Raw genomic sequence first — 25,932 nt, 5'->3', positions numbered from 1 at the left:
TCAAACCTGCCTGGGGCCCGCCGCGTCGGGCAATCTCGCAGGGCATTTGTGAGCGTTATGAACGCAGTCATTCGAATGGACATTGCAACCCGCGTATAAACATCGAAGCAGCATGCCACGCGGCGTCGGTGTAGTTCCTGTTTTCGAAAAGTCGCGGTAGAAAAATGAGGCTGGTTTTATTGGAACTTCGTGCCAATTATTCGAAAACGTTTCAAAAAATTGGGACCCTGTTCGATTCCTTTCGAAGGATTGGGCATGTGTATTATTTTATTTGTGCCACGAATTGAATAAAACGGTACTGTATTCACAATTCCATATTTTCGAACATTCGCAGGCCAGCTATATTTTCCTTTCGGGCTGTGTTTTTCTGTGAAGTTGTCGTGTTTTCAAGAACTATAGAGCTCCACCTCCGCAGGCGTCCACAATATTCATGCAGTTCTTCCGCAACTTTGCGTGGATATGTAATCAACTCAAGTTTCATTCCGATAACGACACCGCTGCCGAACACAGATGTGCTTCCTTAAAGCGCCAAAACACGCTTGCTTTGCATGTACCTCTTCTGGTATGATATCAATGTCTAAACGCACATCGAGTATACATCCAGTTTTTTCTTGCCTGGTCTATGTTTCTGCACTTTGGTATAACAACTTGTTTCCTGCGCTTGTCTCTCATTCGGTTTTCTTCGTAATAAGTGGTTTCACTGCAGTCCTGTATTTGGAGACCGCTTTTTAACAATACACATTTTGTATTTGTACCGCGCAATCGATTTTTGAATCCATGAAGCGATATCAAATGAAATATAAATATACTAATGCGCCTGCCACTCGACTGGCACTGCCTTCAGAATCCGCGCCGTCCTCAGCGTCGCCCCTGGTAACAATGGGGCTTTTGGCTGTTAGAAGTCAATCGCAAGCGCGCAAAGCATTGCCAAGCTCTTTAGCTTGGCGACAACAGCTTTGTTGGCCCCCTGGCGATAATCAAGCATAATTCCCAATGGCAGCAGGAACGTTGTCGGGCGCTGCCAGGCCAGCGCATTTTCCTAGCGCAGGAGCGTTTCTAAGCTGCGCCCATTGTGTGCAGCGACGGAGTCCCGCAGCAGCGACCTGGCAACAGCCACGACGACCACGACCATCTCGACGTCGGGCGGCAACGACCGCGGCGGAGATAGGCCCGAGCGGACGGGCGGTGGAGGCCCAGGCGGCGGAGGAGGCAGCTCTTCGGTTCCTCCTGTGCTGCCGCAGAAAAAGAACAAGGACGCCGCGAGGAGGAGCCGCGAGCAGCTCTCCAGCGCTACCAGGTACGCCTACTGCTCTGCGATGCTCTCTAGCCAGACCTGCCAAAGGTTTAGGGTATATTCTACAGCTGCGCACAGTGTCACTACTGGCAAAGTTCGAACAATTGGCCCACGCTGTTAGAACTATAAAACTAGACTACATTTTGTTTCATAAGGAAATGCTTCATGTACAGAACACATGTCGTATTGACAGCTGTGTACGAACACCGAAACCTTGTGATGTAAACGCCGAATAAAGGAAAAGGAAATACCAAATTTAGACGGCGGTGTCAAATACAAAAAAAAATCTCTTTCGTGTAATTTAAACAGGTTCCTATATTTATTCTAGTTGGATAGAAACAGCAGTTTATTCTGAGTTTCTTCTTAAAATTCACAGGAACGCATCATAAGGTGCTGCAAAAATCGAAGACATACAGATAAATTCAGGTGACTGTATTAAGAGTGCTCGTTGACAGGCCCGCGCACCAAGTTCGCCCGATCATGACTGCCCGGTCTATGGCCCGCTTTAGAAAAGATTGTAGAAAAGATGAAGGAAAACACTGCCGACAGGCTTGCGGTATAGAACACCTTGCGTCGTGCGCAGGTCATCTCCCATTCGCAAGTCTCAATCGACGGCTACTTCGAAGACATCCAGCAACGCCGGTTCCCAGCAGCTGCTGTCTCAGCAGCAGCAACAGCACAGGCAGCACCAGCAGAAAAACAAGCAGCTCAACAAGCAAGCTCAACAACAGCAGCAACAAACGCCGAGGATTCACATGTCGCCCACCAAGAAACAATGTAAGAGGTTTTTTTCCTTTTCCCGACATCCACTTGTTTCTGGCTGGTTTGTATGCCATGATAATTTTCTAACGCTTTCCCGTTTGTACAGCCTCCAGACTCCTACAAGCCGCGAAACAAGCGTCAAATTTCGCAGTACTGACAACACCTTACGATCACACGTTTTGCGAATCCTTAATCCGATGAATAATCTTTTTTCATGCTGGGAAGCTTTAGATAATTTATGAAAAACGCACTAGTTTACGAGACACAGCTATGAAGCTGCACTGAGCATCGTAAAAACTGTGTTATGTTCGAAGCCACGAAGCACTACTGTGGTGACTTACTGACATTTTTCGTACAGAGATCAATAGTAATAATAATCTTCGAATCTGTGCCATCCGCAAGAAGCAGGAGATGACCGGATTAACTTCAAGACAGACGACGTTGGGATAAAGCGGTGCTACCTTGATGTACCTTTTCTTGTGACGCGTCTAAGCGAACAGCAATGCGGCAGGCTCGTGATAGTGGCTTGTGTTCTCAAGTGTACCAGATATCAGCTGTCCTCAACATAAGCTACGGCAAGAAGCGCATTCAGAAACTGCGAAATGAGTGAAGTTCGGTGCCATTACTGCATACACTAGCGCTGAAGCAGTCTGTAGCGCGCGCGAAACAAGGCAGTCCGCGATGGATGTCGTCCGCACTAACAGCAAACCAGGCATTGAAGTCACCTGTCATTTATGTGCTCAGTGAATAGCCCGAAAACAAGTTTTGGAGATTTTGGAACCTCTTTCTTCCTTTCTTCTTTCACTCCCTTCTTTATCACTTCCCTTACGGCGCGGTTCTGGTGTCCAGCGATATATGAGACAGATACTGCGCCATTTCTTTTCCCCCAAAACCAATTATTATTATTATTATTATTATTATTATTATTATTATTATTATTATTATTATTATTATTATTATTATTATTATTATTATTATTATTAATATTATTATTATTATTATGAGAAACAATCTGTATGCACAAGACAGCGGCCATGGCATTGTATTTTATTCTATGTGCGCAACTGTCAGAAAGCGATAGATTAATGAAGAAATGAACCAAAGCCGCCAAAATCTCAAAGTGTGTTGTCCGCCTATTCATTTCCCATTAAATAAGTGAGTATTTCAAGGTAGGCTATCAATACATCTACACGTCTACACGTCTAGGGCATTACTTCATGCGGAAAATCTCACGGAAGGTTCTGCACTTTATGCGTCGTAGAAGCGACATTGCAACATTACGACAACACGTTCAGTTGCGGCATCATGTTCACATAGAGATGGCATCAGAACAAAGAAAAACACTCCCAGATGCACAGAGCAGCTTCTCCCATGTGCCACTTTATTTCTAATGTTGTTTTTGAGTGCCTAATGCACTGAAAAGTATAACGAAAAGAAATGAGTTGAAGTGGGGCATTGCTGCAGCTACATATTTAGAAGTTTCCCGAGAAAAAAACACTTTTATCTTAGATATGTTCTTGGCACCAGTTTTAGACATTTCTTTTTCATTTTCACGAGGTGTGTTAATAGGTGCAAAGTGTGAACAATTATTGTTCATTTCACTTAAACGTATGTGGAACCAGATTAAGAACGCAGTTATATTTTAAATGATTGTGTAAACGGTGGCCGTTGTTTGGTCTGTTCACTGGTTCACATGTTCGGTGGCTAACATCTATTGGAAAGGAAAAAACTGCCTCACTCCTATTCATGTTCAGCGTAGCTTTACAGTTCGACAGCCTGTTGATAATCGTGTCTTGCGGTCTTCAATAGAACTTGTGGGCGTACTCCCAAAGCTCTTTTCTTCTTTTCATTCTTGAATTTTTTTTTTTCTGTAAAGCCCAGGTAAATATTTATAGCGGTTAGTACTCATGAATGCTCAGATAAACGTTGCAAAGGTTAGAGGTAAGGAAAAAAGTGTTAGGGGTTTAACGATGTCATAGCGAGTTGACATGCGAAAGCATGTGTTCATTCTTCAGTGGGAGCGGACACTTAAGCCCCGCCTTAAGGGTGTGACGCGATAGCTTTAGTTGGTTAATGATAATATGCGCAGAATACGTCATTCTCTACTTAACATTTATAGATCGTGGCCAGTCCTCGTGCCACCACCAGCGCAGTGGTGCAGCGGTTAAGCTATGAGCAGTGCCTCAGCAGGTGGCTGTTTCTGTCACAGCCACCGGTAGGGATTGTGCGACCCATGTTGCCCTTCCCGAGCAACCTTTCGCGACCATTCATTAATTTAACTGCCACCTGCCTCCCATTGGCTACAGCTGGTGCGACGCTCCTCCGAACTCACCCGAGCTTGGCCGAGGACAAGACAAGATTCTTGCTCGGGGTTTGTACGTCTGGAGCAGTTCTTTCGCACTAATATGCCACGATACAAGTTTTCACGGCGTTCACTATAAAACAAATCAAATTCATTGTTAGAACGCCTCTCAGAGCCGCCTTCAAAGGCGCTACTTCTTCGAGAGCAAGAGTTTTGTGCAAGCAGCATTAATGAGCGAGGCCATTTTTCTGACTTTGAGCATGACTGACCGCCAACCAAACAACGGCCGTTTCGTGGAACGCGGCTCTGCGCAGATGCAGTGACACATCCCATGAAATCTCTCTCTATTCGGGAACTGGCGTTCACCGACCCAGTTCGGACGTTCGATAACAAAAGACGATACTTGCCTGTCACAGTTCTATTAGCCGTCCTCACGGTAGTGTCATTTGTGTCCTAGGCTATAGTGTTTGCCTGTCTTGCAAGTATCAAAAGTGGGTGAAAACATATATCCGCGCTCTCAATCCGTAGTTCATACCAAACCGCGTGCTTGCAATTGCGTGTATACATTGTATTTTTAACAACACTCCTAAACGCAACGAGGAAAAGCTTTTGATGCTACTGAACTACAACCAGAATTCGTTACTGTACATGGCTTTGCAGGTCAGCAGCCGAGTCCCATAACCAGGGAACCACCGTGGCGGCAATTCGTGTGAAAGCGCGTTCATGCTTATGGGGCGCAGTCTAGAGTGTAATTATCTTCGTACGAGTGAGCCGGCTGCAGAGCGTTGTATGAGTGAGTTGTTACCGACGGAATGCCAAGAAATGAAACTGAGCAGGGGACAAGACACAGGATAGAAGCATGCAGGACGAGCTCAGACTAACAACTGATTTATTAGATCGAAATCCTTTCCTGTATAGCTCAGTTTTATGTTTTGTAATCATGTCAGACCAACTAGCCTCTCATCGCTCACTCTTGTTACTGACAGCGCGTTTTTAAGCACTTACGCTAATGAGCTCAGGCAGTAGACTAGTGGAGCAATGCGGTTCATTGCAACGAACGAGGCGCATAGGCCACTGCAGCGGTGCACTAGGGGTTTGGGCATCCGCCTCGCATGCGGCAGGAGCGAAGTTCTATCCCCAGTGCCCCAGCGTGCCACCCGGTGATACAACGGGTACAAGTTTTGCCATCGCCTGGTGCTCTACTTCTTTAGAGTGAAATTCATGCAAAATGGGTGTTAGACCCGACCTTGAGTAGACGAAAACACCTTGTGCCATAACGCTGGTTGGCCACAGATGACCTGGCGCCATAAATATTCGCCATCGTCGGGACGCACAGAGCAGTCACCACACAGGAGAGGGAGAGAAGGCGCGATCAGTTTGCATTTTTGCTGGGAGCTTCAGCAAAGGATGCATGCGGCACGGCTAACGAGCGTGGCCTTTGCGAGTCTCAATGTCTGCAGTCGTAGCGTGCGAAGGAGCTGCTAGGCGTCCATGTGCGATTGTTAAATGGGATGGAGGAAGTTACCATTAGCATGGCCTTACTGAATGTGAACATATTCGCCAGCCTAAGAAATGAGGACGACTCTTTATCGAAAGTACTAGAAAACAAGTAATCTTTCCTGACAAAATAAAATTCCGGCACTCTCCGCAGTGCTCGTTTCGAAGTGCACGATCTTTACACTACAGATCGTGGGCTCGTACTCGCGAGCTAAATTGTGCGATGTGCCTAAGCGCTCTAAACATTTCCAAACTATCTTCTGTGCTTTCTCATTGTAACTGCTCTAGAGTACAGTCTGTGCTGCTATCGTTCCCTTTCATACGCATTCCGCCATGTACACGCTAACTTCTCCAGTCCATGTATAAATACTCATCTGGGACACCTTTTACAAGGGTGGGATGGGCAATCGTCTGAAAAAAATTCATAGCGTTTCTACTTCAAATGGAGAAAACTTGGACGTGGGCAACACGTTCAGCTTTCTTTCAGAAACTTTGATAGTGCACTTTAACTATCAGACCTATCCGAGCCAAGCGGGTGCGTATTGCACCAGTTATTAACAGAGAACACAAGTGTTTTGATTACAGGTTGTGAGAAAGTTATCATGCATCGAGCAAGCTATGGAGAACAACAATGATATAATACGCTTCCGCACATTTTCTTCATTCATCTGCAGTTTTCGACGAAGAAATCACGCCTTACGCGACTTTCCAGCTCTCGCCCACGAAAGGTGACCACGATATACACATCGACGACGACGGCGAAGAGTTCAAAACGTTCACGATCCACCACGGGGAGCCACCGTACCTCACAAAGGTTCGTTACGGGGAAGTTCTCGTCCAGAAAATTTTTCATTGCAGCGTGAAATAAGCGCTAGTGTGTAAGACACACGCTATGTTTACGAGACAATTACGAAATAAACAATAGGTAAAATTCATCTTTTCTATGAAAAATGAACTGCAAAAATAACGATTACGGAATAGATCTCAACCTTTTTGATTAAACTTCCTTTTATTTAGCACATTGGAGATAAAATTCGAACCGGGAATCCAAAAGGCGCCCAGGAGATTCTTCATTAGCAGTTGTTTTTTTTTTCATGGCCGGCCTGTTCTATGAACCTATGTAGATAAAACAGACCTACATATCACAGCGCTTCTCAAAGTGTGCAGCTTCTTTGTAATAAAAATGTTTACAGCTGTCTGCTCTTAATTTCGGTGTTTTCCTCTTCACAGGGTAGTCTCGATGCCCCCTCAACATGCAGTAAAAACGGTAAAGAAGAGTTTTACAGTCATAGCCATGGTAAGTAGTCTCTGGGTACTCGTTAAATGTCACCGTAATTGAGCCTTGCTATAAAGTTGATTCATTTATGAACTTCCGAGATGTGCCAGCTCACAAAAGCACTAGCCTCTTAGTAAAAAGCTTCTAGTTATTCTCATCCATTGCTCACATTTCATAAGAATACATCACTCTTAACCTAAGGTTAACTCTACCACGCAACACCCATTACCGTCGACAGTAATCCTTTCTGGTTGAATAGCCGGCAAAGGAGAAACAATAATCAAAACACTTCATTTTTTACGGTCATTGCTACTTTCTTGTAATTTCTGGCCTGAGGTCCTTTAATTCTCTTTCGATAACAAATATTCATTCATTGTTCACTGACGCTTGGCACACAGGTCAAGAACTGGGAGGCTGCGAAAACGTATTATGTGACTTTTGTTTTATGGGCAGCGCTCTTGCAACTTGCCTCTACTATTGTTCCTTGCTTTCAAGAGAATTGAAACTTTAATATCTGTCAAATTTGCAAAGTAGCTTTGTTCAGCACGCTGTTCCCAACTTATCGCTACAGTTCACGATTGTATGACATGGTATGACATCATGGTATGGTATGGTAATCATGGTATGACAAGTGACTGCACAGCTAGGGGTGAAATGAAACGGGTGTCAGCAACAGAGTAAACGTGCATCGGTCTATTAAAGAATTTTTTTCTCTCATTGAGTTCTGCGAGTAAGCTGAAGGTCATATGCATTAGGAAAGATGACAATTATAACACTAACGCCTCGTATACTGCAAGACTAACACGTCGTCGTCTTCATTAACCATCACTCTGTATTTCTTTCTTTAGGCACTTTTCGCCTGTTTTACACGGAGGGCAGCACTGCTCAGCTCGACTTAATTTTCGTGATTTGAGATCGAGGATCCTGCACATGAAATTTTTCTTCGATGTATTCTGTTTTATATTAGTATTTTTGCATTCGTATTTATTTTTGTCATAAAACAGGTACGAAACAGGGAAAGGAAGGTTATAAATGAAATATTCACCGAAGGTAGATGAAGCAAATAACTTTATAATTGCGCTTGACAAGACCTCGCTTCCTTACGAGAAACATTGCGCTCCATTTTTTTTTATGGGGGCTTAACGTCCCAAAGTGACTCAGGCTATGAAGGGCGGCGTAGTGGAGGGCTCCGGAAATTCGGACCACCTGAGGTTGCTGAACGTGCACTGAGACAGCGGAGTACACGGACCTGTAGAATTTTTCCTCCATGGAAGTTCGGCCGCCGCGCCCGAGATCGAATCCGCGTCTTTCGGGTCAGCAGCAGAGCGCCTTTACCACTGAGCCGCCGCGGCGGCACCTATATTTTTTACAAAGCTATTGTTGAAGTTAATAGAGAAATTGCACTCTTTATTCCACTGATACAAAGGTCAAACTTGCGAGGAAATGTAATCGCTTCTCTCTATACGCACTCAAATTGTTGGCGCTTCACTGTAGACAGACAGTGATATCTGACGTAAGCAAGGTGCGGTGGCGGTGCTGTCGTCGACTGGACCGATTGGACCGACTAGGGGTAAAAGATTTACACCACATAAGAGTAAATATGAGCAATATTTTTCAATGTAGGTTTTAAGTTCATAGTGAACCTACGAGGTCATTCTTTCGTGAACAAAAGCAGAGTAATTCCTAGAAATGAACGTGAGAGCATTAAAAGTCATTTCAAGGCGATGCATTTTTAAACAACCGCCATGCAGGAACGGGGGAATCGCCCCCAGCTGGAGATACAGGGCGAGAGCGCGAATCATTGTACATACAAACGCATGTAAGCAAAACTTTTCTAAATATGTTTCTCGTTTCGCAGAGTACCCGTGGAGGCGGCCGTTCGTTGAGAGTTGGCGAGTACTTTGATCAAGAGTGCGCGAAAGTATGCTACGTAATTACAGAGCTATCTTTTTAAAACGCGACCACAAATGTGAGTTGCGAAGCTGGACATGCCCGCAAAAGGCGCTCTATGCGCTAGCCCTTTCTCCGAAATGCGCAAGCTTCTCGCGTAGTCCGACCGGCTGCCGTGTGCGCTACACTTCCTCGCAAATACTGCCGTTCAAACTGGACACTCTAGATAGGTTTACATTAAAGGCAGTCCTCAAATACACAAGAAACGAACCGCGCACATTAGCAGACGGCGCTACTACTAGACCAACACCGTGTTTACAAACATACGCGGCACCCGCAGACACCGGTGGAATAAGAAAATTAAGGGGGTCTCTGAACAACGACGGGGGGCTTCAAGAACGCACTGAGAGGCGAAGAAGGTGCAGTTACCTCAAGAGGAAACAGGCTAAAAATAGAAATCTTATCGGCAAAAGAAACTCGAAGTACAGGCCCTCGTCCAGGCTAAAATAAAGAAATAAAACAGCCAACTTATCCCTGAATGGCTGTGAAGTTCGCGACGCAACTAAAGATGGAACATGAAAATTCTGTAACCATATATATAAGCCGTGTGGGTAAAAAGGATTAGAGAAAGCACGAATGTATTCAAGAAGCCGAGGGAAAATGTTTAGAGGGAAGCGACGCTGTGAAATGCATTACATCAGTTGTAGCTGAGCCATTTAGGAAAGACGATAGGGTAATTTTCTCGAATGAAGAAGCAACACAGGACAGCATAATAGAAAGGAACTTGGAACTGGCCAATTTCAGCTGGAAAAAGGTTGAAGCAAGTGTTCTTAAATGTACGTCTGCAGGGATGGATGAAATTCTAATCAAGCTCAATAATAAACTCGGTCCCAGAAGTAATAAAACGCTGGTAAAAGTAGTGAAAACAGTAAAAATAAATTAGCAACTTCCAGAAATCTGGCGACAGATTAAAATGAATTTGAATTACAGAGACAGGAGATAGGACGAACACAAAATACTTCAGACCAACTGCGATAAAATCTGTTATATGCAGGCTGGCAATGCAGGCGGGTAAATTAAGTATGCAGTCATGGATTGAAAGCAATGCGGTACTCAGAGAACTTCAGAGCGGGCTAAGAAGCGCTCTGCGCCTAGGTAACCTCCTGTTCGTGTTTACCGAATGCTATAAATAGCTTGAGCAGGAACAGATCTTTGTATTTAGTCTTCTTGGACATAGAATGCAATGGTTCATACGAAGGCATGAACGGAAACTCCTGTGCAACACACTGAAAGATGAAGAGACCGGTAATGAGCTAATTGATTTCCTAGAGGAAATATACCAATATAATAAAATTGAATATAGTGTAAAGGGGCATGAAGTAAGAGAGCTGTCGAATCATTCAAAGGATGAAGGCAGGGTTGTCCTCTATCACCGCTTCTGCTCATGCTTTATATGACAAATATGGAAAGAAGGCTACAAGAAAGTAATCTAGGTTATCATCGGTCGTCGAGGTTAGGCGGAATGTCTTAGAGAAACGGCTGCCCGGTTTTATGCATGCGGACGTTATTGTACTGTTAGCATATAGCCAGGAAGATTTTCAAACTTTGGTTAATTGCTGTGGAAACGAAGGAGACGCTCTCTAGGTTCACATTTTTAGAGCAGTTAATTCATGTCTGATGATTTTCAATGATCCCACTGATGAGGTTCTTACCATTCAATAAATACCTAGACTGGAAGGATGCAAATATCTCTTCGTATGAGTAAAAAATACGAACGGACTGTTAGAGTGAGAGGGCGAAGGGATGCCACGGTAATTAAACGTACGACATTATATGTGTACAGCGTGTTTATGTAGCTGAGAGGCATTCGGAAAGGAATAATGGCATCCGGGCTTTCTTCCGGGAATGCGGTTTTATGCCCACGGGCGGAAGTTCAGTTGAGACTAGAAATGGATCAGAGAGCTGGTGGAAGATTAGGACTAGGTGCCCACGGCAAAACCACAAACTAGTAAGTACACGGGGATGTGGGCTAGAAATCGTTCGAAGCACAGGAAGCTCTGAGTAAAGTATTATATTAACAACACCCGAGGAAATTGGAATGTTGGGCCGCGTGAGGAATGAAACACATTAAACTACCATGACTACAAAGCATTCTCTCTGATGCGGTCCCGCATGAGCAACGTCTGGACAGATGATCGTTTCACTGCAGTAATCTCCTTCTTCTGTCCGGGCCGCCGCGGTGGCTGAGTGGCTATGGCGCTCGGCTGCTGGCCCGAAAGACGCGGGTTCGATCCCGGCCGCGGCGGTCGAATTTCGATGGAGGCGAAATTCTAGAGGCCCGTGCACTGTGCGATGTCAGTGCACGTTAAAGAACCCTAGGTGGTCGAAATTTCCGGAGCACTACGCTACGGCGTCCCACAAAGCCTGAGTCGCTTTGGGACGTTAAACCCCTATAAATCATATACCAAACCAAACCTTCTTCTGTCCGCAATAGACCTGCAAGAGCTGAAACAGACGCTGAAGCTTGAAAAGTATAGGCTTCGATAACATTAAAATTACAGGTGATTAGAAGCAAACACGCTATGTAGTTACAACGTGCAAGAGGGGAATTAAAAGCAGTCAGTAACCAACGCTAACCATATTAGAACCAATGAATAGAAAAGCCGTCTCCTCTCACAGTGCAGTCGCTATAAGACTCAACGTGTAAAATACTAAATGGTATAATATCGCAAATATTACGCTTTGGATTACTTATGCAGCCACACCACTCTTGATCCACGTTGCGTACGTGCCGTCTCGTATCTTGATGGCCAATAATGATAACGTATCAGTGCTGAAATTAAGGAAGAATATATATCGTCTTGGGTAAATAGTTTGGTTTTAATGCTCAAGAATCATAAGCGTTTTTTTAAAGTATCCAGCTCAAGTTAGTGCAACTATGGAATTTATAGTGGTGAATCGAAGCATGTAGAACCAACTAGACTAGCGTGTTGAATAAAAAAGATTGCAATTACAATTTCCGACCTTCCCCTTGTCGTCCTTCTTATTTTATATTATTTCGCAAACATAGGTAGCGTAAGTGCGTTAACTGTCATAAACGAAAGGGCATCCTCTGATTCTCGTAAACCAGCGCAACGGCTCGAAGCCAAACAATGCAATGGGGCCAACAGCTCCAGAAAATGCAAGAGCAATCATCGTAGCAAACTACAGTAGTAACATGTGGCGCCTGCGGCTAATAGGCCACTCTGGCTCTGCTCAGGTGAAAATAGCAGCACGCAGCGTAGCAATAGGTCCCGGAAAGACATAACGTGACGTATAACCATTTCACAGACGGCTCTCAATCAGCGCGCCGTCGACGTCAGAGAATGCTTCATGGGGGAACAACGGGCCACGCTGCTGCCGCGTGTGCGCTTATGGTAGCAGAAGGGAGGCATTGCCCTCTGCAGGCGCCTCCAGGCAACCGCCGTCACTGCATTTAACGCAGAAACTGGGGCTACTTGGCTATTAGATTAGGGAGACATAATTGCTAGCGTGGGAAAGCACGGACCAAGAAAGAAAACACGGCAGAACTTGTGCTATACGGGAGGACCTAACGACAGTAAACCAGCGTATAAATCCTTCCGTTCTTTGTTTCTAGATCAACGCTATCTCACCCTGGTAATTATGTAGCACCGTCAGTGTACGTGGGGCACGCCTGCCTGTGTGCGTGCGTGAACCTCACCTTCTTGCTCAGTCGTGTTCACGCGGGTGGAGACGTGACTCACGAGGCAAGCAGGGAGGAACAGCCGGCAGAAATGGGCGGCCGCTTTCTTCTTGGCTGTCACTGTCTTTGATGTGCACCAGCTAAGAAATATATTCTTCTCATTACTGGTTAACGACGCCTAGTGGGCCCTAGCTGGGGCCGGCTAGCGTAAATTCAAATGGACAAAACGGCGCCAATTAACGTGGTGCAAATAAGACATTCCTGGACACGTGCTCATAAAGAAACAAGTGGGCTTGCGCTCACGCGTGCTTCGCTGGGTTCGTAGACAGCGATGACTTCAAAATCTTCGAGCAACCTTTTGACTCCTTCTTATTTTAAAACTTTCTAAAGCGCTGCTACGGGGGACGCCAAGAGAAAGAAAACGAAGGACAAGCGCCTCCTGGTGTCCCCTGTAGCAGCGCTTTCGAAAGTTTTAAAATGATGTACCAACTCTCTCAATTATCCGTGTGACCCCTACTTAATACCGCGCACTTATCAAACACAATGACGCATCAACGTTCTCATACGTGACCTATTAGGGGATAGCTTCGCGCTGTTCACACTCAGTGTGCATAACGGTCTTCATCTCGTTGTACGAGCGAACAGGGAAGGAGAGAGAAGCGAGACAACCAGCATTGTGCACGAACTTCGACTGTTTACTTGCAGTATGCGCATATGAAAATGCGAGTCACTCTGTATTGATGCACAATATCTCCGCTTCACCTAGGCTTAAGTAAGCGAACCTGAAAGTGAAACCTTATAGGCACACCGAGTACAACTACATAAAATTATTAGTATCAGTAAAAACTTACTCTATGGTTCTTTCTTGTGGAAGCACAAGACGAATTTAAAAATTTAGAAATCTTCCCGCCAGTCGATTCAAAACCTGAATATCTTACCAAAAAATACTGGTAGCTATCGCTTTGAAGTGAAAATGGGGCATCGTTGCTCCTGGGATGCGCGTTAAAAATTGGCGTAGATGCATACATTTCTGTTTGAGTAGTTACGGCGCTCGGCTGCTGAACTGGAAGACGCGGCCGCGGCAGTCGAATTCCGATGGAGGCTGAATTCTAGGCGGCCGTGTACTGTGCGATGTCAGTGCACGTGAAATAACCCCAGGTGGCCGAAATTATCTGGAGCCTTCTACTACGGCATCCCTCATAGCTCAGTCTCCTTGAGACGTTAAAACCCTATAAAACTGAGTATATTATTTTTGCAAAATTAGCCAGTGATAGTGACATCTGTATTCCGTTCTTTTTTTTTCTTTTCTCTAGCTTGTAGAAGATCCATTGTCTGTTAGACTGGTCCCTTTGTGATTATAACGGGGTACCCTCTCGACACACACCAACTTCTGCTTCTCTCAGTGCCCCTTTAAGGGATCCAGGAAACCTCACCGATGTCGGTGGGGTGGTATTCCGACCTCCCCTCTTGACACTTTCGCAGCGGCCAATAGCCACAGTCTGACTTCGGGCTCCTCCAACCAGGACGAGTTGCTGCGCGCGTACGAGTACGCCCGGCGCCACCCTTCGGGCTCTTCGCTTCAGGCGGCGGGCGGCGGCGCCATGATGCACTACGACGCACCCGACGACGGTCACACCACGGGCTCCGAGGGCAGCACCGACCCGGGCATCCGACAGTTCACCGAGTCGCCGCCGGAACCCAACGAGAGGCGCCAGGCTGCCTGCATCACGCCCGGCTCCGGAGGTAACTGAGCGCGGCCTTGTGAGGTCCAGAAGTGCACGAGGGATTCAGCTTGGTCAGCTGAATCACCAAAAGCTGTAACACGTGTTTAACCATGTTTTTCCTTCTTTTCTTGAACCATAGTTTCCGTCAGGGAAGCAGTAGTGACCAGAATCCCTAAGCAGCTACATGTATTAATGCTAATGACAGAGCTACGGCAAAATTTCGTGTGTGATTAGACAAAGAGTGCTGCATTCGAGCATTCATTCGTACATGCCGGTGAAGCATCGTCGAACAAAACTTGGTAAATTCATTGAAGCACTCTTGCAGAATTGAAACCGTTCAGCACATCCAGCCCCTTTTCTTTGCTTAAAGCAGCGATGCTACTTCATCTGGCAGAAGCTCTTTCAGACGTCGTTTTCAAGCAACATCTTCAAATATTTTGGCACCATAGTAATGTAGCTGAAGCAAAAAGGTTGACATGGTAGTGATTTTCATGCGAAATATTGAAGAACATTTTTTAGACCCAGTGCTTTTTTTTTAAATCCAAGGCGACCTGGCTGAACACGCATGTTCTCTATCTGAGGTGGGTACACGAGATTCCAAATCATCTTTTTTAGCGCTAACAAAACCTGTCTTCAGTCCACCATTATAAGCAAGTGGCTGATCAGTCTTGGCCAGCACTCTTAGCCAGTGTTGGCGGTAATGCGTTAGAAGTAACGGCGTTATCGGTAACGCGTTAGTTTTGTCGGTAACTTAGTAACGTACTCGTTACCAATTCGAAACTGTAACGAGTAACGTACTTACGTTAACATTTTTCAGTAACGTGAGGTGTCACGTTACTAGTTACTTTTTGTTCTAATTGTGAGCCACTCCGCCCCCTTTTTTAGGAAAAGAAAGGCGCAGAGCACATAAAGTGATGTTCTAAATAAATAAAATGTACAGGTGCTCTCAACGGCCCTTGTTACGGCTCGCATGCAAGTAAGAAAACACCTGCCCTTGACAACGCACTTAACTAAAAAAAATCAGAATGGCCATAAAGCACGAAACACGTTGCACGAACACGTATTTACACATTTGATTTCACCTACCTGCCCTTCCAAACCACTCACACACACAACTCTAAAGAGTGGATGCATGCGGAACATTTTGGAACATCACATATTTCAAAATTACCTTAACTTTGTTTAGAGTTGAGCAATGTTTTCTTTGTGAAATTAGAATTGATGATGAAGTGTCATTCTGTGTTTAATGTCACATTCATAAAATGGCTCCACCATGTGCCACAGAGTTAGAAGCCATCACATGTAACTACAGGCCAATTTAGGCAACTGTAACATTACTAAGCTCCTGCATATTTGTGCAAAGTATTCTCTTTAAATCAGGATTGCGCGTAAAATCTTGTTTCGGCTAGAAGTTTTATGTTAATTGTGTGCTTTATAAAATTGTTATCGTAAGTTCTTAAATCGAAGACTAATTAAAATTAATGGCCATGAAGCAACGGCAAAGTAACGTGCCGTACATTTTTCCGCTAACGATACCGATAACGCGTTACCTTTTTTGTAGGTAACGTAGGGTAGTAACGCGTTCCTTTTTTTAGCTTAACGAGTAACGCATTTAGTTAATTTTTTTTCGGGAAAGCCTACAACACTGCTCTTACCTTCTTTTTTTGTTTTGTCCCCAGAACAAGCAGGCATTGATATTTATTTCTCTGAAGACGGTAATGTTAAAAAAAAAAACAAATTATTAAAGTTCCTCGTAGTGCAAACAATAAACTTTCCGCAGCTAAAATATTGCGGTGGTCGCATCATTATCATGAGCCCAAAGCGTCTTCTGTTTTTCTCCAATTAATCTTATCCTATGCCAGCTGTGGCCACGTACTATTTAGCAGTCAGTATGGATTTCAGAAGCATAAATCAATTCAATCTGCTTTACTTGCTTCTAAAAGAAACACCCATAAAAAATATAGAAAATCGGATCTACACATTAGGCGTATTATTTGACTTCAGCAAGGCGTTCCATTCCATTAAACATGATATTCTAATTAATTAACTCCCGTACTGTGAAATAAGAAGCATTTCGCTAAATCTACCGCAAGTTATATCCCGAATCGTTCCCAGTATATCGTTTCTAACAATATTAAATCTGAATTGCAGTGCATAAAATATGGTGTACCGCAAGGCTCAATTTTGGGTCCCATATCATTTATTCTTTATATTAATGATGTATCCATACCGGCACTACGCAAATGATTTTTTTATGCTGACGACACCAGCGTTTTCTTTTCGGCCCAAGATCTAGCCGTTGCAATTTCTGCTATAAGCGTGCGACTCAACAACGTGTCCCAATGGCTAGCGGCCAATCAGTTTTCGCTTAATGTTAATAAAACAAAATATGTGATATACTCTTATAGCGATAGACTGTTTCAGTCACTAATCCAATAAGTTTTCAGACTTTACCTTTGGAGCGTATTACGGAAGTAAATTTCTTGGGGGCAGAATTCCACGAAGACCTCCGTTGGACACCGTATATTCGGCTGCTAAGGCATGCTTTAGCAACAGGTATTGGAATGTTTAACCGGTTTCGCATTGCTACCACTCAGCGTAACTTAAGTACAGTCCATTCCAGATTGCACTATTGATTGCTTGTCTGGGGAGTCACTGGTACAACCAATCTTCAAAGTGTTTTGTTGCTGCAGAACAAATCTATTCGGTTTATTGAAAACTTGTCAAAATATGACTCTACATCTTCTTACTTTAGGAAGAACCGTTTATTGCATTTACATGCTCTGTATAATGATCGATTGTTGCTGCTGCCATCCTTTGAACTGAAAGCCAGTCCACAACATTTTTTTTTCTAAATATACCACCGATCAATCACGATACGAGCTAACGCGCACGAATTTACAGAAACCAAGAAACAGGACAAATTTTGGTATGCAGTCGCTGAACTGGCAAATTCTTAATCTTCTGAACTGTCATCCCGACTTGATGACAGTTCAAAAGATCTGCTTCCTTGTGTGGAAGGTGAACGCCCATTCAGCAGCTAGAATGGCGTAAATGAAACAAAATTTTCCCTATTTTTACCACACGTGAACTCAGATATATCAGTATCATTATTCGTATTAAGCTGAGGAAACATTCATTGATAGTGCGTGAGAAAAGGGCCATATTGGGGTGCATAAATATATACGGAAGTGTGAGGTAGAGTTCACCACAAATGTACCTGTAGAAAGTGTGCGCAAGAGCTCTGTATCTGTCGGCATAAAAAGCTGTAATCAAGAACTGTAGAATTCAATTTTTGATGGCTTCCATATTCTCCCGTTCTTTCTTCCGAAAAACTTTTTTGGCCACTTCGATTTCGCTGCAGTTTTTATGTGCACGAATTCACATGTCGCCACTTGCTAAGCTCAATATCAGTATCAACAACACCCTTGACGTCAAGCTTTTAACAACTTCATTTCAGTAAAAGTACTAACTACGGCAAACTAAAAAAAAAACAGCAGTGAATTTTTTTGTTGTTTTAGTTTTCCAATGCTTTTGAGATCTACGATCTCATTTTTGACACTTACTTCTCTCTCATGTGAGAAATCCTGCAGGGAGTAAGATAGGTCTACTGACGGTTTCTCGACGTTAACTCCGCACTTATTTTAAATAAGAAAAAATTTCCCAATTCAGAGCTCTAACTGTTCGAAGGTACAGAGAAGCAAAGCAGGAATTTCCCGTAGAGAACTGGGAGAAACCATGTTTATGCAAACTGTCAACGTGAAAAGAAGATGACACAAGGTGAATAAGGGACACTGGCTTGCGTTATCAACCACTGAAACAAATAGGCCGATTCCAATTTCTGTGAGCATGCACAATTGGGGGGTGGGCGGACTGGACACCTGCTGAGCCAGCGGACTACATGAAAAGCTCTCAGATATTTCTTAATCTCTTGGGAAGGAATAAAATCATGAAGGCGGTGATTTCAGCACGCCTCTTAGAAAAGCGCCCATACCTACGAACGCAGGCGACACATTTTCGATGGTGCCACTTACGGCTCAAAACTACCCGAATAACTTCGGAGAAAGGTAGAGGTGGAGCTGTTACGGTTGCGACAAACCCATTCACTGCCGTTCACCCCAAAGGCAGTCCTTCGTGCAGATGCTGCAAAATAATCTGTGTGGCGCGAGTCACGCCAGAGCCTAGAAAGCTAGCGGTCCAAGCGCAAGACACATTCTCCCTGCAAAGGTGAACGGAACTACCACCTTATGTAAGCTTGGCTGGTAGGATGAAGCTAAAACAATCGAAGCCTTGCGAATGGCATCAGTCTGCGCTAGCCCAAAATAAGATGCACACAGCATTAACGAAGCGCTGCTACTAAATACTCGGGAGATATCTATTCGAGCGATCAGCTTTCTTTGCAAAATAATAAAAATAGGGGGAAGGAGGGTATTGCTGATCAACCAAGAAACTTCAGCTCAGTGAGCTTGGGGATGCCTGCTGTTACGTTTGGAGACGCCAACATGCCAAAAATATTCAAGCCACTGGGAATCATCAATCTACAGATGCTTCAAAGGGCCGTCGATGTGGTTGCAGCGCCACGAGTGCAGGTGGTGGCGTCTACAAGGGTCCTTTCCCCCCTCCCCCACCCCTGCTGTTTACAGGGTGAAACGGCCCTCCGCTGTCAGAGAACGGCTTTGGTGAACCTGTCTTTTGTTCTCAACGCCGGACCCACCCGGGACATGTTTCTCCCGGAGGGGACGACGGGGGAGCCGGCGAGCGGCGGGACTGCAAATGAGCCGTGGCAAATGCGGCCGGGTTTGACTAAGCCAACGTCGCCGGAATCCTCGTGCTTCGAAAACAACTTCGTCTTATACCCCTGTCACACGGACACTGTAAAGTTACTTTGAACTAATGCTCCATTACTCTAAGGACGAACGCGCGCTGCCACACGGACGCGCCAAAGGACACCTAGCGCAAAGGAGCTTCGAAACAAGGCAGCTCGAGTTCGTCCTTTGAGGCTTCAAGGGAGTACTCTCTCTCCCGGCGAGTTAACAGCACAAATAAATTGAGAAAAGAAACGTTCAATTTTCATTTTATAAATTCACTTCATAAGATTAGTGGTGTTTTAAAATATAAGATCATTAGTTTTGTGGCAGTCTCACCACGCCATACTCTCGTTCCAGATATACGAGCGAGTTGGGCTCAGTGTGGCCAGCACTGTGATGTTATGCTCTGTACTTGGAGAATCGTGTCATTATTGCAGTTAAAATTGCGTTGCTTTAACATAATACGGTTATAAAGCTAATTTACTAAAAAACATGTGACATTTATGCATTTACATGTGCAGTGAGGTTTGCAATTTAAATAACTCTTTTCGCCGATGAGGGCGCTAAAAAGTTCTTGCGAAGGTCGTTCCGCGACCGTGTAGCACGGACGAGCTCCCTTGAAGTAGTGCTCCTTTGGGAGCGTGAAGGAGCATTAGTTCAAAGTGCCTTTAGAGTGCCCGTGTGACAGGGGTATTAGACTGTGCTTTTCCTTATACGTGGAACCTTCTGCAAACTGCAGTGGCAACCTTTCGGTCCCACGCTCCACGTGAAAGCTTCTGCAAACTGCGGTGGAAACCTTTCGTTCCCACGCTACCGCTGTGAGGTGCAGGGGACTGACCTTCGACGCTGCCATGGGACCCCCTTCGGGCTATTCATCACTGAAACCTGGACAGCGCGGACCATAATCTGCCAGAAGTGGCAAGAGTGTGTGGCTGGGGGCGTCCTGGAAGGCGGACCCGGAAGACTGGACACGTGATCTACATCACAGTGATTCGAAGCATTTTTAATGAACTAGATTCCCCAACTAGGGACCTGGGGACAGCGGCCCCTATTTAAGCACCGATCTGGCGTGTGATCAGCCAGCTCCCGATTCACTCTTTCGAACTTTGTAAAAATGTAAATAAACCCTTTCAGTCTCTTCTTCACCTCGAAGCCCCTCTCATCTCTTCGTCACCCCCACAACAGCAGTCTCCCGATCCGCAACCCGGGGACACCGACCTTGGCGAGAGACGACACAGGCGAACCAGGGGCCCGCATCTAACAACTGGTTGGCTGCGGTTGGATCGACCATGCGGCGGGGTGTTGCTTCCGTGGGTGAGTGCTTGAACTTTGCTTGAGATTCGCCAGGCTTCAATTGTTTGGGTTAATACATTGAACTGCTGGGAATCGAGGGAAGTTGATCAGTGAGTCTGATTGCGTTTTGCTCACGTCAACAGTTGTTCAGCAAGGTCAAGGCTCAGAGCAGCAAACATGGATCTAATGAAGTTGCTAAGGTCAGATTTGCTGACATTGTGTGAAGAGTTGGGTGTAGATGTAGAGGAGAAGATGAAAAAGTCACACATTTGCACATTTCTCTTGGAAACCGCTAATGAAGAAACAGTTAGCGATACGTGGCAACTCCTCAAAGCTGAGCGAAAGAAAAAGGAAGATGAGCGAAAGAAAGAGGAAGATGAGCGGGCGCGAAAGAAAGAGGAAACTGAGCGAAAGAAAGAGGAATATGAGCGCCAACGGCTAGCGGCCGAGCGAGAGGAAGGGGAGCTCAGAAGGTTGCAGCTTGCGGATGACCAGAAGAAACTGGAATGTGAGAGTTCGAGAGGCATGACTCCAGAGAGAGTGAGTCAGGCCGAATAGTTTCCTATGGACAGATTGATGCAGCCGTATAAGATTGGCGAGGATCTTGGTTATTACCTCGTGAATTTCGAGAGGACGTGTGAGAAACGGGGTTACGCTAAGGAGACCTGGCCACAAAAGCTACTAATGGTGTTTCCCTGTGAGGTGGCCACTATATTCGCGAGGCTTGACGCGAAAGATGCCGATGACTACGAGAAGGTGAAAGCGGGTTTGCTAAGAAAGTACCGACTTTCGGCGGAAGAATTCCGACAGCGGTTCAGAGGTGCCAGCAAGAGAAGCAGCGAGAGCTATGCAGAATTCGCATTCAGTTTGAAGGCCAACCTTACAGAGTGGTTGAAGGGCGCGGAGGCATATGACACAAAAGATAAGGTTGTCGAATGTGTAGGCCTCGAGCAGTTCTATAACAGTATCCCTGAGGCCGTTAAGTTATGGATGCAAGACAAAGAAAATGTGAGCACAGTGGAGAAAGCTGCAGAGCTAGCGGACGAATATGCAACACGGAGAAAGCTGAGTTCCGAGTCAAGCGAGTCTGAAAAGAAAGCGTTCGGTTTATGGAAACGTTTCATTCCCAAGAATCGATCGCAATTTAGAAATCGCGAGACAGTTGAGGGCACTAAACAGGCCCCAGAAAAGACTGAGGATCGTGCCAAGCAGGCCGAAGCTCAGAAAGCATTGACGAAGGAGTTCGAGGCCAGGAAGCCGTTCCGTTGTTTCAACTGTCAGGAAACTGGACATATGGCAGCAAGGTGTAAAAAGACGCGATTAGCTTTCTCATATGCCAACGATAGTGATGAGAATTTGGAACTTCTGCGTCCATATATTCACGAACTCCAAGTAAATGGAAAATCGTGCAGGGTCCTTCGGGACAGCGGGGCAACAATGGACATTGTTCACCCCTCATATGTCAAGGAGGAAGACTTTACTGGGGAAGTAGCATGGATAAGACAAGTACTAGAAAATCAGAGTGTGCCTGCCTATGGCAAGGGTGGTGATTTCCGGCCCGTTCGGCGAGCTAGTGACAGAAGCCGCCGTCTCGTCGGCTGTTTCATTGCAGTACCCGTATCTATTCTCCAATACGTCAAATCAGCTGCTTTGCGATCGAGGTTGGAAGCTGGCTGAGGGGACAGTGAAAGCCCTGACTAGGTCCAAATCACGCGAGCTTGCTTCCAAGCTTAGGTACAGCCAGGAATCAGAGGCAACTGGTGAGAGGGAGGGAATTCCCGATATTGCGGAACCAAGCAAAGAAAATGCAGCTCGAGCACATGAACAGCAGCAGGAACCTGTTACCGAAGGTAGCCCAATCGATGCCAGCCTACAAGAAGCGTGCAGTCCAGACTCCATGTTATTACCCACCTCCCTGTGCATGGATCGCTTGTTGCGCGTTGACAGAGACTCCTTAATCACAGAACAGGAAAGAGACCCTAGCTTGCCAAAGTTACACTTCATAGCCAAGGAGGGTATTGCTAGGCGTAACGTGACATTGCACCACAAAGGCGGATTGCTGTATCGCCATTACAGGGACAAAGTTGACAGAGACTCCTTAATCACAGAACAGGAAAGAGACCCTAGCTTGAGAAAGTTACACTTCATAGCCAAGAAGGGTATTGCTAGGCGTAACGTGATATTGCACCACAAAGGCGGATTGCTGTATCGCCATTACAGGGACAAAAAAGGGAAGACGCTTGATCAGCTGGTCGTGCCTGAAAAGTACCGCTCTGATCTTTTAGGCCACTGTCACGGAAACAGTTGGCCAGGGCACTTAGGTGTGAACAAAACGAAGGAAAGGCTGCTTGGGGAATACTACTGGCCGGGATGTTTCCGAGATGCTGAACGCTACGTGCAGTCATGTGACACGTGTCAGCGCACCGGAAAACCAGGAGAAAGCTGGAAGGCCCCGCTAAAGCTGGTGCCGCTTATCTCGGAGCCTTTTCGACGTCTGGTCATTGACACTGTCGGGCCACTACCCAGAACTAAGTCAGGCTATAAGTACGTGCTCACTATAATATGCCCTGCTACCAAGTTTCCGGAGGCGGTGCCGCTAAAGGAGCTTCGCTCGGCAGAGATAGTGGACGGTCTCCTGTCCGTTTTCGCTTGAATTGGCTTTCCGGCAGAAGTTCTGGCTGATCAGGGGACAGTTTTCACGAGCGCACTCACAACCACGTTCTTACAAAGGTGTAGGGTGAGGTTGATTCATATCTCCGTTTACCACCCTCAATCGAACAGCGTCGAGAAGTGGCACTCAGTGCTCAAAAGAGTGCTACGTGCTTCCTGCTATGAGCACAAAGACGATTGGGAAAGTTGCCTCCCGGCAACGCTGTTCGCCCTGAGAACAGTACCGTACGAAGTGACGGGCTTCACTCCTGCAGAACTAGTGTACGGAAGGGCTCTTCGTTCCCCGCTTAGGATGCTTAGAGAAATGTGGGAGGGGACAGGAGAGAGTCAGTCAGTAGTGGAGTATGTGTTGCAGTTACTAAACCGCCTGAGTGCCACACGATAACTAGTGGATCTGAATCTCAAAACGGCTCAGGACACGTCGAAGAAGTACTACGACAAGAATGCTAGACTGAGAACCTTCAAGGTGGGGGATCATGTGCTTATTCTCAGGTCCGCACTCAAAAATAAGATGGAAGTTCACTGGGACGGGCCAGTGGAAGTTTTGGATCAGATTTCAGAAACCAACTACACTTTGAAATGCCAGGGAGAGGACAGCAGATAAAGATCTATCACTGCAATTTAAAGAAGCCCTATGTAGAAAGGAGCGGGGTTGTAAACATGGCAGTAAATATCCCCGAAGAGCTACTAACCGAAAACCCTGAGTGGAAAGGCAGCATGAAAGAAAATGCTACCTACAGCATAGAGGAAATCGTGTCCCGATCCGCGAGCACCATGGATCTAGAAGCAAAGCAACTCCAGGAATTGAGGCAACTGCTGTGCGAATTCCGGGAGAGTTTTAGCGACCGGCCGGGGAAGACAAATCTCATCACGCATGAGATAGAGCTAACTTCGACCGATCCAGTAAGATCGAAAGCCTACAGAGTTTCTCCAAGGCAGAAAGAAATAATTGAGGCGGAGATAAAGCACATGCTGGAACTTGGCGTGATAGAGCCAGCAGGGAGCGACTACTCCTCCCCGCTGATACTCGCGTAGGCACCAGGCAAAGATCCGCGACCTTGCGTGGACTACAGGAAGCTGAATACCATAACGAAGGACCAGCTGTACCCAATACCGAACATCGAAGAAAGGATCGAGACAGTTAGCGCGGCACAGTACATCTCCACCCTTGACCTAGTGAGAGGGTACTGGCAAGTCCCCCTCTCGGAAAGCGCGAGTCGGTATGCAGCATTTATTTCTCCCATGGGGGTATTCCGACCTTTGGTGCTCAGTTTTGGGCTAAAGAATGCACCTTTTAGCTTTTCAAAGCTAATGGACATCATCCTCAAGGACATGCAGGATTTCGCGCTGCCTTGCCTTGACGATGTGGCCATTTTTTTTTAACTCTTGGGAAGACCATGTTTCCCATCTCAGGAGGGTACTGACGAGTTTGAGGGACGCTGGGCTAACCATTAAGGCCGAAAAATGTAGTTTTGGCTGCTCACATGTCACCTATCTTGGTCATGTTGTCGGTAGAGGGAAGAGGAGGCCGTCAGACCTCAAGATAGCCCCTATCGCTGAATTCCCGCAGCCCCGAACTAAGACGGATGTACGTTCATTTCTCGGTCTTGTGGGATACTACCAAAGGTACATAACCAACTATTCACAGCTAGCAAGTACTTTGACCGATGCGCTTCGCAAAGAAAAGCCGAATAGCGTTATCTGGGACGCAGCAAAAGAAATTTCGTTTCAGAGCTTGAAGAGCGTGCTGGTTTCGCGGCCCGTGTTACGCGCGCCGGAATACAGCAAGGAATTCGTGGTCCAATGTGACGCCAGCAACCGGGGTATGGGGGTCGTATTAAGCCAAGTCGGAGACGACAATGAGGAGCACCCTATCCTTTATGCCAGCAGGAAGTTAACCGTAAGGGAAGAAGCCTACAGCGCTTCGGAAAAGGAATGCCCTTGTCTGGTTTGGGCCGCACTCAAGCTAGCCTGTTATGTTTACGGGGCGAAATTTACTTTCGAGACAGATCATTGTCCGCTTACATGGCTGCGTCAAATGTCGCCCAAGAATGGCCGCTTGCTACGATGGAGTCTAGCCCTCCAGCAATATAACTTTTCTGTGCGATACAAAACGAGCAAATGTCATGGAAATGCCGGCGGATTGAGCAGGTTATTCCCATAATTGAGGTATCCGTTCGGTGGCAATTCGGTGCCTTTTCGTATTTTTTATGCGCTAGTTAGCTTTGTTTTGGCGTGGTGTCCTATTATCGTTTTTCTTTTGCTTCCAAATTTGCCACCTCTCTTCAAGCCGTGTTCGGCGAATCGGGCTTTGGCAGCGAATTTGGCAGACATGGAAGCTGTTCTTAGTAGCCGAGATTATTGCTGTCAGCTACAAAATTTTGTGCTTACGTTTACATTGACAATGCAGTAGTATTGCATAACAGCCTGGCGGCTCTCGGGTGAATTTCGTGCACTGCCTGGGGAGTGGCGCCATGTTGAGTGGCTGATTTCGACTAATGCCTCCGTTGTCCGAGGTTTAGGACTCTACTCTGTGCTTGCAGACAAGATGAAGAAGGGCCTCCCACGCTACAACTCAAGTCATCTCTCCTCGACCAGTGATTATGACCACTGGCCGATCGAGATTGTCCTGGCCGCGGAGGAGCTGTTACGTTTGGAGACGCCAACATGCCAAGAATATTCAAGACACTGGGAATCATCAATCTACAGAGGC

The 25,932-nt window shown here is 45.9% G+C and overlaps 1 protein-coding gene across 2 annotated transcripts in view; it reads left to right on the top strand.

The window, feature by feature from the left end:
• The window catches only part of LOC144094103 (cell adhesion molecule Dscam1-like), a 519,023-nt gene that overhangs the window by 253,495 nt on the left and 239,596 nt on the right, over positions 1–25,932 (top strand). For both annotated transcript variants that reach the window (XM_077628014.1, XM_077628013.1), the window contains exons 35-39: positions 1,081–1,297; positions 1,878–2,071; positions 6,530–6,669; positions 7,086–7,152; positions 14,207–14,467. In XM_077628014.1, the coding sequence (XP_077484140.1) occupies positions 1,081–1,297; positions 1,878–2,071; positions 6,530–6,669; positions 7,086–7,152; positions 14,207–14,467 (879 nt within the window). The remainder of the gene's footprint in view (positions 1–1,080; positions 1,298–1,877; positions 2,072–6,529; positions 6,670–7,085; positions 7,153–14,206; positions 14,468–25,932) is intronic.

This window comes from Amblyomma americanum, chromosome 6 (genome assembly GCF_052857255.1).
Source record: "Amblyomma americanum isolate KBUSLIRL-KWMA chromosome 6, ASM5285725v1, whole genome shotgun sequence".
NCBI lineage: Eukaryota > Metazoa > Arthropoda > Arachnida > Ixodida > Ixodidae > Amblyomma > Amblyomma americanum.
The sequence above is the reverse complement of the archived record's forward strand: the minus strand, read 5'-3'. Positions and strand labels throughout refer to the sequence as shown.